This window comes from Heterocephalus glaber, unplaced genomic scaffold (genome assembly GCF_053883595.1).
Source record: "Heterocephalus glaber isolate CG9 unplaced genomic scaffold, H.glaber_assembly_v1.0 deba00001509, whole genome shotgun sequence".
NCBI classification, from domain to species: Eukaryota; Metazoa; Chordata; class Mammalia; order Rodentia; family Bathyergidae; genus Heterocephalus; species Heterocephalus glaber.
Genome location: NW_028258325.1, coordinates 34,341,608 through 34,359,431, shown reverse-complemented (window position 1 = coordinate 34,359,431; position 17,824 = coordinate 34,341,608). Strand labels below are relative to the sequence as shown.

Here is a 17,824-nt window from a genome sequence, read left to right as displayed (position 1 = left end):
TCACAGGACTGCTTGTTTCAAAACAAACGTTTGCCTGCTATCCATAGGTTATTTTGTGTGTAGATTGTAGACTATGCAGGTTTTGGTATGACTTCCTTTCAGTGCCTCCATGACCTTACTTGGGGGATGTGGAGGTACAGCAGCCTTTCTGTCTTTCTCCAGCCCTCAAAGACAAATGCCAATTTCTTGTGGAACTTTCGGGGTTAGAAGCAACCTTCCTGGAATTGGTGGAGAACATAATGCAGATATCTCTGCTGCTGCCGAACAGTGCAAGAAAAGGTCTGGCCTGGCAGAGAGAAATGAATGTCTGTTGAAGGAAGGAGCGATCCAGGAGTGAGGCAGTGAGCAGAACGTTCCAGCACATAGCTTTGCTACCTACAGCCTGCTGGCCTGTGTGCTGCAATGACTTTACTGCCTCTCTGAAGCAGTGACAGTACAGAGTGTGCAATGGCCGTGCAGCACCAACGTGGTTCTGGGGGAAACCGCCAGGCCTGGTTTCCAACTATTGTGTTTGGTGGGGAAATTTGGCATTGTGGTTTTATACTTCTATTTAGGGTTATTTCTTTCACAAATTGCTTTTAATTGATGGTCTCACCACGGTCCTGCTGCCTTCAGTGATAGAGGAAGACACAGACAGCTGGTCTGCAGAACTTGAAGAAACAGTAAATGGCACCACAGTGTCTTCAATTATCTTACGCTCCTAAGGGGAAGGACAAGAATCAATAAAAGGGGGAATAATCATATTTGCCAAGAGAGGAATTACATCAAGGAAAAAAAGAGAAAAATTACATTAAGGAACTTAAGAAAAAAATCAGAATATCTGTGAAGAAGCAAGCATTTAAAAACATCATTTTTAAAGCATGCAAATCATCCAATACTCTCTATGGGCAGTGACTTAGAAATAAGCACTGACTGTAGAAAGCTAAAGACTGAATTAATTTGTGTGACTCAAAAAGCTTAGTTAAGAAATGTTATTAGGGGGCGGGGGATTTAGCTCAGTGGTGTCACTGCCTGCCTCACAAGTGCAAGGTCCTGAGTTCGATCCCCGGTAAACACAACCCCCCAAAAAGAACTGGGGTCTGACTATATACAAAAATTATTGTTGAAGACAAAATTCACAACAATACTAATCATAAACAAATTTTAGATAACATACACAAAATGTACCCACCTTCAAATTCTGTAACATGGTCTGGTTTGTTAATTAAAAAATAAAATGAAATCAAATTCTCCTCTCCATATTTCTTTAGTACTGTATAGTGAATACAGTAGTAAGGATATACTCATTTAGCCAAAATATCCAAAGTATTCTATAAAGTTAATTCATTACTACCAAATATGCCTGCTATAAACAAGCCTAAAAATACATAAATGAACTGATTCTTTCACGTTATGCCTGTAAGACAGATCAAGAACCAGACTGTATCTGGAAGAAAGATATAATCATGTTGTCTCCCTGACTATGGCTCAACACACTCTTGACACAACCCATATTTAGGAGGAATTGTGGTCTTTTACAGCCAACAGGATGTAATTCTTTCAAAGGGGTTGGAAATGGAAGCTCTGCAGTGAGCAAAAACCTAAAGCCACACACATACACATGACACAGACACAAAAGATAGGGACAGACTTGGAGGAACTGGGATGACGAGGACAAATTCCTCGAGAACTTCCTACCTCCTCATAGTATCTGCGTTCTTCTTCTTCCACCTCCTTTTGGGCCTTTTCCCACTCTTCTTTTAGCTTGTCCTGCTCCTTCTGGTATCGCTCCTGTCACAGAACGCCCATAGATTGTTTGAAAGCGATCACTGCATACATCACTGGGATTTTCCTGCTCTAACACGCCATGTCCAACATGTGGCAAAATTTTTTCCTGTGGTAACATTCTAAGTCTAATTAACTTATGTCATAGAGAGGAACAGTATTGTGTGGTACTCAAAAATCTTAGGAACATAAAAATTCAGTTGGCAGTAGTATTCTCTGCTGTTATATTTTGTAGAATTACTCTTTAGATTAAGAAATAGAAATTTGCTTGTGGAAAGAGAAGAGCTGAAAAAAATTCAACATTATTCCTTAACTTGAATTGTGTTCTACATAGGGTAAACCAACAGTCTGCTTCAACTGGACCCTTCAGAGGTGAGTTTTTGCCATTCTACTAATAGAAATAGATTGCTGGGCTGGGGGTGTAGCTCAGTGGTAGAGTTCTTGGCTAGCACATGTAAGGTCATGGGATCGTTCCCCAGTTCCCCTAACACCAACTTCCCCCAAGAAAAGAAAAGAAACACATTACTGCCAAAGAGAGTTTAACAAAAGATTTAAAACCTTGTAGGTTTATAAGACAGACAATACGGCAAGATCCAAAGTTGACAAGATGACAGCTGAATAGCTGAATTGTTCTTTGCTTTTCACCATTGTACCAAAATAAAGCCTTTCCAGCTTACAGTAATTTTTGAATTACAGCAGCTTTTTAAAAAAATCAGTGCATATTAGTAATAGAGAATAATGAGATTCATTTTGGTATACTGGTAGATGCATTTTTAAAAAATTATTTTCATCCCCATTACTCCCTTTCCTCTCCCCTCCACCAACCCCCTTCCTCATTTATAAGAGCAGTTTTTAAACACCCTTTAGAATACTTCTGCATCAGAACTCCATTCTTACGTTCAGAAAGTGCAGCAGTATCACAACTTTTGGGGGGAAACTAAAATACCCTGAATAAGGAAGGCCACCAATAAATGTGACTGGAGTTCCTGACAGCTGCTTGGAAAAATGAATGAGTGGAGATTAAAATGAATGCTTGAAATGAGAACCGACACCGGGAGTCTTGGGAGTGGCATCCTGACATGACAGAGACAGAGGAATCCCTGCATACCCTCCAGGATTTTAGGCTGATCATTATAAATCCTCTCTTGGAGGCTAAAAGAAGTCTGTGCATGTCTGCATCGGCAGGCACTGGGATTTCCCCCCGTGAACACCTGTTCTGACATTATCTTAGGAGCTAAAGGACTTCACTGGAATGTCCAGAGACAAGTGCTCCGATTAATGTTCTAGCTCAAGCACTGCTGGTCAACCAATGGCCGAGGCTCTTTGATACCAGGTAAAAACTTATTCCCCAAACTGGGTATTATAAAGTTTTGGAGCTGGACTTCAGGGGGCTTTTCAGGATAGAGGAAATAGATCCCCCAAACTACAGAAAATCTAAAAAACAAGTAAAGCTTCTCAGGATTATTGGTTCCAGGAACACCCCTTACTTTCCCTGTCTCCTTCACCAGGACAATGATCTGAGGGTACAGGGACTGAAAGATGCAGCTTGTCTGTGCCAATCGTACACACACATGCACAAGTACACACATGCCCCTCTTTGAACAACCCATGATACTGTACCAGGTAACTTCAGTGGGACAGGAGCAATACATGCCTGGTGCCTCATCTGTAAGCCTGGCTGCCCTTCAGAGCATCACAGACAGCACCATGCTGGGATGTGCACTCCATTACTCCATGGAATTTGTGATTCCTGACTGTTGACCATTTAGCTGAGGAATATGCACTTGATATTCAAAACAATAGCAGATGGCCAGGACTAGTCTAAAAGTCCTGATGGCTCTGGACTTGAAGAATCAGGTTTCACTAACGTTTTGCTGTTGAAGCCTAAACTTCTGCAATTTTCAAAAGTGCCAAACTTGACTGGCAGACCTAAAGCCACGTTACAACTGATTAACTATCTAAATCACCCCAACTCTTGGGAATTAGGCTAAAAAGGATCAAAACAAACAAAAAAAGAAAGAAAAAGTAGGTAAAATAAACTTGCATTAAGTGTCACTTTCTACATGGCAGCAGAAAGTCATCAACTTATTGAGATCTAACATTCTTCTTCTTTATGATTTTTTGGTAACTTCAGTAATTTTTGAGAACAGAGTTAAAAGAGACTGGGTTTTATAGTCACACAGACTTGAATTTGAATCCAAGTTCAACCTGTCAGCGGCATGATTTTGGCAATTAATTGAGTTTCCATTAGCTTTAGTTTCTTTAATTGCAAATGGGCTGAAAAAGACATACTTTGAAGGTTTGTGTTCAGATTAAATATGTCAAGCACCAAATGAAGTTCCTGGCACATCCCAACTACTTAATATAGGTTAGTTTTTAAGTTTACTAGTTGCTTTTAGAAGCCCTGTTAATCCATGGAACAAATAGGGAGCATAACAAATTTGCTCCCAGAATTCTTGCAGAATTGATAATTAGCAGCTTTTATTCAAAGACAGAGCAAATGTTTCTACTTGAGGAACTGAACTTGCAAGGGTAGCTGAGACCCTTAGACAGGGTTAGATACAAGACCAGGCCCTTTAAATAGAGGAGACATGGCCTTTGTGTCACAACAAACAATCTCACTGACAGGATGCAGTCTCACACTCCTGTCTACCCAGCGGCAATGCTATCAAGATGCAGATGGTCCTACAGATGGAGCCTACTATGGAGCTACCAGCCTCCTTGTACCCCAGCCACCTCCATAGTCCCTCCTCGACCACCACCCATCATCTGCCCTCACATTGCCCCTAACCAGCCAGAGCAATCATTGCCCTGCACCCCCACCCTATAGAAGTAGGATGATGGAGTCAGAGGGGGGATGTAGGGGCACTTAGAGAAACATAAACCAAAACACGGGTCACTAACATTATAAGATCATCACATGCTTATCTATGACTGACAATTATATCCGTGGGTGATAACTGTAAAATCATTACATGCCTATCTGTGTACCATGTACTTGAGAAAACGTAACCTATTGTATCCTTATGAAAGTGTTACTCACATTTACTGTGTGTTGACCTTGTCCCCTTCCCAGAAACAAAGGCTAAGACCCTGATTGGCCTAGCCCCCACTGATCAACAAAACAGCTTTATCCCTATATGTATGGGCACATCCCATACTCACCAGGCATCCTGAGTGGGATGCCCCCTATCTTGTAGCACCACTCTGCTGCTAAGATAGCTTCTCTTCTGCTTTCTCTGCATTTGCCACATTTTAAATAAACTTCTGCTTCTCACTGTGCCAGCTGTGACTCCCCCATTCTCCTCTAAGAGCCCCACTTCTTCATTTTTCACCAGAGTGAGGGCAAGACCTCAAGAGACCTGGAGGATCATTAAGGGGGACCCCAACCCCCCATGAGAGACCCCTGCCAGACGTAACAAACTGAGGCCAAATCTTATCCCCCTACATGCTATTAAACAGCTTTTAGATAATTCATTGTCATTGTCACTGTCACTTGGGCTGGAAATTGGTGATTAAAGAGGTGATGAATGAGTAAACTGACTCTTAATACTGGGAGCTCTTCAAAGTGTTAATGTGAACAGTTCTTCCTTTTATTCAGGACTGTACTTTCTGACAGGAAGAATTAGATACAGGATTCTCTGTTGCCTGGACACAAAATGAAGTGATAAGACTCACCAGGTTCTGAGAATTGGATACCATCCATTTCCTGTGCTAAAAATCGATTTAATGCAACAGAAATTAGCAGCGGATCATCTAAAAGAAAGGGGGAAGAGCAGCAAATCCAGTCCTACCTGAAGCAAACGTTCCTGCTCCTGCTGCCATTTTTCCTGTCGCCGCCGCTCTTCTTCTGGGTCCCATGCCCAGAACTTAAACTGCTCAGAAAAATAAAACCATGATCAAAATTGAGCTGCATCCTCAAGGGCAGGGCAGACAAGAGAAGATAACTAGCCTCTAGCTCAGCACCAGATGGACACACAAAAACCTTCACATATCTTAATGTCCTCATTGGTGGAAAAAGCCTCCTCTCCCCCAGCACTGGGGATTGAACCTAGGGCTTCTGCACTTCCCCTAGCCCTTCTTTTAGATTTTATTTTGAGACAAGATCTTGCTAAATCCTTAAGTTGCCAGGCTGGGCTTGAACTTGTGATCCTCCTGTCTCAGTCCCCCAGACTGCTGGAAATACAGGTGTGAGCCACAGGACTGTGCCCAGCATCAGAACGTTTTAGAAAATCTTATTCCTTCTTCAGTTTACTCCCAAGATGCTGTAATGATTCTATGAGCTCTTTGAAAGCTAATGAAAATATGAAGTAATTGGACACAGAAATGTGAAGGCTTTGCTTCATTTTTGTTAGAAGTGATAGATAATGTAATTGCATTCACACACCTGCATATAATATGTTGATTTTGTGTACTGATCCTAGATCCAAGCCAATGGAACCAGTTATTTCAGCAGAAATACATTTTGAAGAAGGTAACTCTTTGTACTCTATTGCTTTTCCATACTAGTTTTCCTTAAATTGGGTTAACTCACCAGTGGTCACCTATACTATCCAAAAGCCAGACAAAAACTCAAACCCAAAGACTTAAAAAACAATCATAATAGAAGGTTCTTTCAAGTTTGGGAACCAAGTGAATGAACAAGAATACAGTATGCAAAAGGGATTGGGAGTGTAACTGGGTGGTAGGGCATTTGCCTACCCTATGAATGGCCCTGGTTTTGATATCCAGCATCACAAGGAGAGAATGAGAGAGAGAGAGAGAGAGAGAGAGAGAGAGAGAGAGAGAGAGAGAGCATCTGTATTGAACATATACAGAGTTTTTCCTTGTTATTCTCTAACCAATACAAATAACAACTACTTACGTAGTATTTACATTGTATTAGGTATTATAATGCATCTAGAGATGATTTAAAGTATATGAGAAGATGTGTGAAGGGTTATATGTAAATACTATTCCATTTTATATAAGGGACTTGCGCATCCAAGAATTTTGGTGTCAGAGGGAGTCTTGGATCCCATCTGCTACAGACACTGCAGGGTGACTGTAGTGGGAGAAACCTACTTTCTACCCTACCCTGACCTCAAAAGATCACCACCACTCAGGTGCACAGTGCCCAGGCTGGCCCAACAATGTGTCTGCAGGCAGAGCATGTGGGCCAGGCCATGGGTAACACTGGATTTATAACTTTATGAATATTTATCATTTGAATACATCCACATTTAGCAAGATGAAATGTGGGCTTCATTTTGTACTCTTGCTGCGGTTCTTGCAAATGTTTGAGCTGGCCATGATGTTCACAGGATGGTAAAGAAAGCAGGACAGTAAGGTAGGAAACACACATCCTATCTGCCACTCTTGAGATTCACACTGCACATTTGTGTACTATAGACTAAAGCAAATTTTGCAGGAGGGAAGAGTACTTATTGTATATAAACTAGCTTCCCAGAATTGCTTGAATGACCATAAAATGCCATCCAAATGTAGATCCCAGATGGGCAAGTCTACTGGACTTTAATGGTATTGGAGGTTGACTCCACTCGCACCCCTGCATTCTCCTAGGACTTGAAAGTGGTTTAAATATTGACAGCATCTCATAGAAATATAGCCCTTCTTTCTGGGCAAGGGGGGGTGTTCATGTGAATAAAGCCATAGGGAGGAAAGTCCAATAGATGGGAAATAAGAGAACAATTAGGAACTATTTAATTCTCAGGTTAACACTAAGAGGGAATCTCAAGAGTAAGTTAAGTAAGGAACAGGCAGACAAGAGAAAGAAGCATAGGACAGAGGGGTCTGCACAAAAAACAGACTATTTCTGTGTGAGAGAGACAGAAAGACAGAGAGAGGGAGAGAACAGGTGTTTTCAAAGAAGATAAAGAGGACAATATCAGCATAATAAACAAGAGAGGAAAACAGTGATTTCAAAACTCCTTCCTTTCGTGATTATTTGCTGATTTGGTGATTAGTTCCTGTGGGCTGTGGATGGGCTGAGGGGTGTACAGATGGCCAAGAGAAGATGGCAGAGTGACCATGTATAAAGGATCAACAGATGACTGTGTGATAACTGTCCTCAAGGATAGAAAAAAGGTGCTAGAAGTTGGATTGGAGAGCACTTAGCCCACACTGTTCCTCACTTTTCCTGTTGCAGGTCTGTATCATCCCCTGGCTCTGGGTTTCTCAGGGGCAGGGATGCATCTTACCCCTCTAAATATCCCAAAATCTTGCATTTTAGGTTTCCAATAAGTGTTTGTTGAGTAAGCAATGGAATCACTTCATGCTGGGTGATGGCAATCCTGCCTTCTCAGTCCCTGTGTCTACTCCAAAGTCTGATTGGAAATAGACTACTGAAGTTACCACAAGCTCATGCTTACTTCCTCTTCAAACTTTACTTATTTCCAAGTTTCTGTTATTTTTCTACTCTATGAGGTGTCATTTCCTACTGAAAGAACATCAAATTTTCAGGGGGAATATTTTCAGAGATCTTTCTTACATAAGTCACTAATCTCTCTTTCTCATTCTCTTTTCTATAAACCAGATATGATAATGTATGTTTTGGCAGTGCTCTTTCTCTCTTCCCTTATCCAGGGGCACATAAGTAATTTGACATCCTTGTTCCAAATGTAATTTACAATGGAATACATGGGTTATGTCACACTCTTCAGGTCTGTGCCATGAATGCCAACTCTGAGATACTTCTGGGGCTCCCATCCACCATAGTGGCTGCCATTTTCAAAGACACGCAGGATTCTTTGTGTTGCCTTATGGCTGAACCTCCACCTATGGTCCTTAGTTCTGGACTGTAGTTGGAGAGACTGAGGGTTATGTGACAAGTGATAGGTCCCTTCTCCACTCTACACAGGCACTTAGGAATTCCCAAAGTGAGATAATTTGCTTTTAGATGAGAATTGATATTGGCTCTGGTGGGCCTCTTTGATTAACCCCTGGAGAGAGATGATTCGTTTCTGTATCAGTAACTATGCTAGAGGATTCTGTATATTCTGTATAATTATTACAACTAAGGCTCACAACAACCCTGAAAAAATCCATTATTATCTCATTGTACAATAAAAAATGATGGAGTGCAGAGAAGTTACACAGTATCTTTAGGGCATAGGGCGAGCAAGTCTGGAAGCAAAGGTACAACAGTGATTATACGGCTGCCCCCAGGTGGCTCAAGGGCAGTGCTGCAGCTGGTTGTGTCACAGAGGAAGGAAGTCTCCAGACCCAATGGGAGTTTCAGAGGATGAACAAGGCCCAACAGCTTCAGCATTAGAAACACCAGTTCAGAGTATTCAGATATAATTCAGCAGCACGGGATTTCCAACGCATCGTGTACCTTGCTATTTTCCTTAGCAAACGTTTTCTTATCTTATTTAAATAAAAAAATAGAAAACAATATGTACAAGCAATATAAGTCAAGATACTGATTGCCACAGGAGGCATGACAAAGACATTGTGGGTCTCCCGGAAAAAGTCCAGGCAGGGTCCTGTCTGCCAACAACACACTTGAAATGTTATTCTTATGTTAAAAAATCACTTTGAATGGCTACTAATTCTTACTATCACATCCATTTTAAGTGCTTCTTTTATATTTTACTTTCCTGACATCATTTTGTTTCCAGGGATGATAACTCCCCATAATGATAATCTATGTCTTTATCATAATCTATGCCCAATAGCATTATGCACTACTTTAAATTATTCTCCTCAAATCAACTTCTTGGATCTTATTTTTGATTGAATGTGCTTTAAGAAAAAATCAAATACATTACAAACTAAAATCACACTAAATGAATGTCTTATTCCTTAAAATGAGTTACTTACAGGTGTAGTTAGAGGTGACTTTTCACTGTTTGGAGAATCCACTATACAAAATAAAAGAAAAAAATATCAATGTGAGTGGCTCTTAATTGTCTTTCTTTTTGATTCTCTCAGTGCAGTGTAGTTGGTATGTCAGCTTCAAATCAATTCTTTTTTTTTTGTTTTGTTTTGTTTTTGGTAAATCAAGAGCATTAGAAAATTATAACAAAGCAGACCCCCAAAGCAAGTCATACCCATCACCAAAAGAAGTTATGGCCAGTGTAAAAAGACTGACTACCATTAGCACCAGGTGCTAGACTATAGGAAGCCACAACTACTCCTACAGCTGCTGGTTCTCAATGCCCCCTGCGTTCTGCTTGACTGAGCAGTTCCCTGGCTGTCTGACATGAAGAAGTATCACACAGAGAGGCCAGGTGTCATCCAGAAGGGAGAGGGAGGCCACACAGTTAACAAGAGAACTACCAGTTCCCGGCAAAAGCTTTCATCTTTGCTTTAGAAAAGAGGGAAGAACAACAAAGAAAGAGGTGAATAATATTGTTTCTTTGGATTCTCAAAATCAACAAAAATTCTATGAATTTCCTCCAATTTAGTGTAACTGGTACCAATATCAGAGAATTATGGTAGCTCTTTGCAAACTGTGTGTCAAGTGCAAGCATTTTTTCCCCCTGAAATCAGAAAGGTAGACAAATGTAAGACATCATTGGTTGCCCCAACATGGATTTTTGCACAAAAGAAATGCAGCTACCCAGTGTGTAGTTTACCTGACTGGGAGAAAAACTGGGAACGTCGCCAAGAGTTCTGAACTCTAAGCGGAACACTGGCTGTGCCAGACGACTCTAGACCAGATGGCAGAACAGAACAAACAGAAAACCGTGAAACCAGGGTGAAAACTGAACAGAACCATGCCCCACATATCAAAGAAGGTTTGGGTGTAATCACACAAAATTGAGAGTCAGAGAATCTAATGTACCAAATGTTTCACTAATACATGCACACAAAACCTGAAGACACAAACACAAGACAACAGAACAAGGACAGTTTATGCACCTGTTAATCTTTCTGGTGGTAGTAGGTGCAATTCTATAGGTTCATATTTAATGGTGGCATTGTCAAATCAATCTCAATATGCTATTAAGAGCAAAGTGCACAGTTTACATTGCTTTTTGGGAATACTAGAAAAGTGCAAAAGGCATCAGAGATGGGTGGTTTAATTATTATTTTATACATTATACTTTATGAAGGTTATGTGTGGAAGTCTGTGGCTGGTTTCCTTGTATATACACATGGTCTGTGTCTGTATGTGGTACCTTAAATGGACAGAAATCCTGGCAAGCATTTGCATCCTTAAATTCTATGCGTGCTCACCCATCATTGTCAGTGCAAATAAAGAATTCAGGTTTTAAAGTCTGCACATATTTGACTGGAACACAATTGTGAGGTACCTTTATACTGTTGTCAGAGAGTTGAGGAAAGGAAACTCATCACCATTAAATGCATTTTATGAATGTTTTCAGAGTGTTTCAAGACTATTGATGCATGTGTGTGTTCAGATGTTCATGGCCTGTATGTCCAGTCTGTAAACAGACAGCTTTACAGAAACTGGGGAGAGATCACTTTCTGGGGGAGAGAGTATTATTATTACTAGGTTTGGCTTCAGGATTTCTAATCCTAACACTGGTTCCTTTGGACTTGATGCTGGACTTCAAATTAGTCACGGAAATGCCAAGTGACTTTATATCTTGGCAGAGACCCATTACTTCTTCCCACCCTCAGCCTAATTAAAGATAAATCATGTCGTTTAAGATTACATTTATTAGAGGACTCTCGCTTTCTCAAGACAGGAACTGTTATTTTTATATCTATCAACGATGTCTTTGAGGCTCAATTTAAATAAATAGTACAAGTCAGTGTTTTTCAAGCTGTGTTCTCCGGATCTGCCAAGTCAGTAGCACCTGGAAATTTCTTAGAACTGCAACAAATATTCTGTTACCTGGTCAGACCTAGAGAATTAGACAAGGGCTGCAGGGCCCAGGAACAGATGTCTTTGAAAACCACCGCTTACAGCTATGTCTCTATGAGGTAAATGTTCTTTTTTAAAGAAAAGCCTTTAAGAAGAGTTTATTTCTTTCTGCCTGGTATCTTGCTCTATATTTCTTCTATTTCTAGTATTCTACAATCACTAGATGACATTGTCAGTGCTAGTTCTGGGCCATGTACATACTGAGCTAAAGACTATAAAGATTACTTCATGTAATACTTCCATACTCCTAATCCTAAAGATGGTACAATTATGTTTTCCAGTTTACAGGTGACAATCAGACATTAGAAAGAACATGATGGGTAAGATCATATAGCTAAGAACTAGATGATTTAGAATTTTGAAATGCTCTAGGAGAGTGGTGGTAAACCTATGGCACAGGTGGTGCAGCTGGCTGTTTGTTATGATTGAAAGCTCTAAAAGATTTGCCATCACTGCTCTAGGACTACAACATTTTATTTTTTCAATCATTGAACTTGAGTAAAGCATGAAATAAAGCCCTTTAATTCAATAGCACATTTCCACAACTACTTCAACAAAACTAATGTGGCATAAAACATCTATTCCTACTCTATCTTCTTTCTCTACAAAATTACAAGATGCCAGAGACAAATGGAATTAAAATCTGTCTAAATATGCCTTCTGCTGGCCCAGCTGTGAGGCTTTAGTTAATTTTCTTCAGAACTGCAGGACTGAAAAATTTAAAACAAATTCTTTGAATTTGAGTTTTGTATTGAGTTTTCTTCTGTTTCAAGAAACTAATGACCATGAGTACATGTACCAGTTAATTCCCTCTCAAGTGTTACCTGTTTTGCATAAAAGGGATTACTAATGGTGATCCCAAATAGCTGCCCACCTTGCAAAGGGAAGTAATAAATTTTAGTCATGATGAGTCTGTACCATTCTCTCTCTGCCTGGACTAAGGAACCTACAAGCTGGACTGGGGGAAGTACACTTAAAATAATGAACCAAAAACCAAGAAGGGTTACAGTCCTTGCCTTCCCAAATTCTAGCTGTTTCCACATGTTAAGAACTTGCATCCATAAAGCCCAGGAATATATCTGTGTTGAAGAATAGTGCCCATGGGTGGTAGAATTCTCAAGACGCATCTTCCCTCTACCAGTCATATTCCCAAGGGTCCTTTTTGGTGGTGTAGGTACCAGGGTTTCCCACTAGGACAAAGGGACTAAAGTTGGGTTTTTCAATAGTAAAGGAGTGAATTTTAACTTATATATGGCCTACAAGGAAGGTACTTAAGGGTTCCTGCTACTTTATGGACCGTCTATGGACCCTAAATTCCTTTATTTTTAGAATTACCCCTTCACACATAGTAAATTATATCAAATATATGCAACATATTACAATATGTGCTCAGTAGCACACAGTGTATATAAATATATAGTATACATACCAATGATATATTTTTTAGTATGTCATATACTTTTTTGGGTTTTTTTTTTTGAGACAGGTTCTCACTTTGTAGTGCAGGCTGGCTTTGAACTCACTATGTAGCCCAGGCTGGCCTCCGACTTGCAGTGATTCTCCTGCTTCAGCCTCCCGAGTGCTGGGATTACAGGCATGTGCCACCATGCCTGGTATCATATACTTTTTTTTTTTTTTGTACCAGGGATTGAACTCAGGACCTTGTGCTTTTGAGGCAGGTGGTGGAACCACTGAGTTAAATCCCTGGCCCTATACTTCTTAATGTAAAGAATTTTTGGAAAGATTAAAATCTTTGCCTAGTAATAACATGTTTAATCTATGCTGTGAATTATTCCTCACTGATCATGCACACTCAAGAATTATTAGGTAAAAATATGACTTTTCCCCCAAACTATTGTCACGTTAATAAACATTCTATGAAGACTAGAATTAAAGATAAAGTTGACACAATATTAAGATTGGAAACTTATTTAAAATTTTATTGATTTTTTTTCATTTTTATTTATCTTTCTTGGTTTAAGCCAATTCAAAAAAGTTTAAGGTCTTAAACACTTACATAGGGCCTATTGTTCTAAAGTAACTGGCGTGGCAGCTGGGTTTCCTGCCCTGATCGAATAGAGAATGTAGCCTTAGCTCTCCACTTTGAAGTTATTAATTCAGCCATCATGGCCTCTGGCAAAAACATGGCTAAAGGAACATTAACACACAGGATATGATCATGCTTTCAAATAAAGAACAGGACCTAAAATAAAATATTTCTTTCTCCATACCTTGAGAATTAAGATTTGGCAAATGCAGTTGGTTGGTTTCAGGCATTTTGTCCAGAGATGGAAACATCAGAGCTGCTTCTGGTTCTGGGGATTTTGGCTTTACCACCTGGACCATGGGCAACAGACATAAAGAGTATAAGCACTGTCTATTAATAAATGCACAGATGAAAGAAAATGTAAGGATCCAAGGCTAATAAAGAAATAAGCTCAACATTTAATTTTTAAATAATGTATTTTTTTTTTTGCCCATTCCCTAATACCCAGTCATGCTTTCCTATATCAACAGAGAGGTCAATTTTTCAGAGAAATCAAGTGAGCATAATAATGTGTCGATCACTTTTCTCCAAACTCAGAAGACAACAGTCCATTTTTGGAACAAAATATTGCCCTCACATTTTCTTACTGATTAATCAATCACATATTCTTTTTCTGGTACCACTCAATACTGAACTTATGAAATGAGATGTTTCACATATGATTATCTTAAGAACTATTACTCTTTAAAGTGCTAAACACTAAAGTAACATTCCCTTTAATGGATATTATTCTCAAGATACTACTCAACTCTCCACAAATGTATGCAAACCATATTAAGGATAATATGCTTTGCCTATTGACAAGCATTATAAATAACCATTAACAAACAATGCTATTAAAGAATTTTCAAGATATGTTAGATTACTTGTCCTCATGATAAGTAGTTCTAAAGTTACAGGGTTGAACAATTCCTATGTTCACTTTGTGAAATGGATTTTTCTTTTTATTGTCACTTAATTTTGTTTAAAAACTAATGGCCTTTTCTAGAATTGCCCTTCCCTGGATGTGTTGCATCTAATCAACCTACTGCTAAAAACCAGATTACCAAACTTGTTTAAACAATGTCTAAAATAATAGTAGACTCTGAACACAGGAATAAATAAAGAGCATGGTGCTGCTATCAGTTCCTATCTTCTTAGCTTTTCTCAGGACTAAACTGTGATTTCGTTCTCTGGCTGGTTATTGTGTTCCTGATAGAGTTCTGTGATAGCTAATGCTCTCAGAGTGAGGGAGACTATAGAAAACTTATTTAATAACAAGCTGATCTATGATTAGGTTCTCAGGATAAATTAATGTTAGGATTTCCTTAGATTTTTCTTTAGTAATAATATATTCAACCCTAAAAGAACCGTGTAGAAATATAGTCTCCTCATCCAGCACTACTGAGGTCAACCAGATGTCCAAATGAAGTTCAGTATTAAACACACAATTAAAGGTAAGGTCTAGTCCTACCAAAGTTGACAACCCTCAAATCTTAACCTCATTGCACTATTTTTTTCATGGTGAGGCTTACAAAAACAGGATTCAGATCATTCCTGGCTGTACATGAAACAGTTAATGGTCAGCAGAAATGCTCAGAATGACCACTATGTAAAATGGTCAGCCTATATTGGTGGGAGCTTTGTATTACAAAGGTAACACTGTCAAGTGAAATCAGAGAAAAAAAGCTGTTGCAACCACTGTGATCAGGTTATCTAAGAACTAGCTATAGGAAAGGGAGAAAGGGGAGAAATTAATGGAGTGGAAGTGAAAAGGTACTCAATTCAAAGACCAATTCAAAGACCATTTGCTCATCAACCAGCAGAGGTTCTTAACCTGGAGTCCACAGAACACAATTCAGGGGTGTATGTACAGTACTGGGATCACTTGATATTGGGGACAACTTGGGAATCCTGTGCATCTTATTTTATAATTTAAAAATATTATTCTGAGGATAATGTTTACCAGATTGCCAAAGGCCCCAAATAGAACAAAACCAAACCAACAATAAACATGAGGACTCCTGAAAATATTTTCCATAGTGGGGCACTGATAGCTCACACTAGTGAGGGGTCACCATGGGGAAGGTCAATGAATAATTTTTATTACAGTATTCATTTTGATCAATTAAAAATAGTCTAGGAACGATATAAAGTTTTCCTTTCAGTGTAGATTTAGGTGGAAAAATGAGTTTTGAAGACTAATAAATAAATACTGGCTTCAAATAGCTTGTGGATAAATATCTTGTGGAAAATCCTGCCTACCACTAACTTATTTTTTTTTCTTAAGTTCTTTTATTGGTACATTTTAGGTATACAATTTGTTTACATTTATCACTGGGTGCTTGTACCTGCACATGATGTATCTTGGTTCTTATTTTTTCCCCATTACCTGTGCGCCCTTCACCCCCTCCACCCTTCCCTATTTACACAGACATCATTTCCATTTTTTTTCTTTTTACCACTAACTTATTGTCTGACTTACAGTTTAGTTCCCCTTTTCTGATCTCCAGACTATTCTTTAACTCTCAATGGCTAAAAATGGGGAACAGCGAAGGTTTAAAATACCTAAAAATCACCAAGGTAAAAGACATTCTCAAGGTTTTACCGAGATACATCACTCCTGAGAAGCCAGGGGCTATGTCGTGTTCTCTGTTGAATATCTACTATCCAAGTATGGTACCTAGCACCCAGTAGGTGCACAATGAATTACTGGCTAAGTAAATGATGGATCAACTGGAACTAAATAATAAAATTTTCACTTTAAAGTGAAATCCAAATTCAGGGTTGATTTTTAAACACGGAGTACCACCACATACAGCTGACCAGTTGTGCAAGGCAGAGATTCTCCTTTTCTGTGGCCCATTAGAATTACCTGGAAGCTTTAAAACATTCAGATGCCTGGGCCCTGTCTCCAGAGATTCTCATTTTTTTGGTTCAGGGTGGGCCTGGCAACTTTTAAATTGTGAGGGGAGCCAAGGTTGAGACTAACTGGGGTAAATGACGAAGACTTTTAGACTCAGTAGCTGGAAACAAATCAAACTAATATAAATGAGACAAGATTCCAAACAAAACTGATTGAGAATGAGGCTTTAAAAGCCATTATATCAGAATAATAGTTTTCTAAGCTTCTTGCTATGGAAATCTAGAGGCATCAGAAGTATCATTGCTAAAAAAACAGGAAAATATCAGGAAGAGAATATTTAGTAAACTATCAGGTTAAAAAGTAAATAAGCACATTGCTATATTGCAAACTAAAACTCAAGCACAAGGAGTTACAATTTATATTTCTATTACATTTTTCTTTCAAATGTGTTGAATTTTTCAAAATTAAAATTTATTCAAAATAAGGTTTAAAAGGTGTTGAAAGAATACATACCAAATATTACTAATAAAGAGGCAGGTTTCAGTGACTTATTCTCTCTCCTTTTCTACATGTTTGTATATTTTAAAAATGTACCGACATATATTACACACTCGATATATTCATTACATATTTATATTTTATATATCTTTACATATTTCTATATATTTAAAATTTTTACAAAGAACATGCAGTATATTTGTTTTAGGAAGAAATATAGATTAAAAACAGGGGAACAGATTAGGAAAGAAATAAATCTTCACTAGTAACAACTGGGGTGGCAACAGCCAGATCCAGTGTGAAGCCACATTAGCCTTTGGGGCTCTGCTATGTACTGCTTTGTGCTTGGCTCTGCTATGTACTTCACCTTTTGGGACAGCACCAACTCCACCTTTCCACTCATCTCATTTTCTGGTTTCTTCCCATCTTTTTCTTCTGGCACATCGCTCTTTAGCTGGGGGCTGGAGGAGAATTCCACAAAGGCCACGGTTGGGCTGCATCGAGTCACAGTGGTCGTAAAATGCTGTGACTCTGAGAGGGAGTTACATCCGGAAACAGAAAAGAGAAAAAGGAAATCATACAAAAGACTATTGTCCTGTAAAGCCACAATAACCCTTTATGAGGTATGATTAAAACATATGGCAAATGTTTCAATTTCTAAAGTTTAGTACAGTAAAAGACACATTTCCTTTAATCCCCCTCAAAATACTCCTTCTCACTTTGAACACACTTACCCCATCATTTTTGCCACTTTCTGAAACAGTTCTGGAAGTGCTGTTATGTCTCTTCCTGTGCTGTTGTGGCTGTCTTGATGTCCTAACTTGATTCA

The 17,824-nt window shown here is 39.0% G+C and overlaps 1 protein-coding gene across 22 annotated transcripts in view; it reads right to left on the bottom strand.

The window, feature by feature from the left end:
• Window positions 1-17,824, bottom strand: part of Limch1 (LIM and calponin homology domains 1) — a 329,430-nt gene that overhangs the window by 16,155 nt on the left and 295,451 nt on the right. For 17 of the 22 annotated variants that reach the window (XM_087187511.1, XM_087187521.1, XM_087187518.1 and 14 more), the window contains 6 exons: window positions 17,363-17,526; window positions 13,837-13,942; window positions 9,589-9,629; window positions 5,559-5,639; window positions 1,678-1,770; window positions 596-700 (listed from right to left, as the gene is read on the bottom strand). In XM_087187511.1, the coding sequence (XP_087043637.1) occupies window positions 596-700; window positions 1,678-1,770; window positions 5,559-5,639; window positions 9,589-9,629; window positions 13,837-13,942; window positions 17,363-17,526 (590 nt within the window). Of the gene's footprint in view, window positions 1-595; window positions 701-1,677; window positions 1,771-5,558; window positions 5,640-9,588; window positions 9,630-10,346; window positions 10,422-13,836; window positions 13,943-17,362; window positions 17,527-17,824 lie in introns of all 22 variants that reach the window. The other 5 variants (XM_021262418.2, XM_087187515.1, XM_087187514.1 and 2 more) reach the window with 1 other exon arrangement.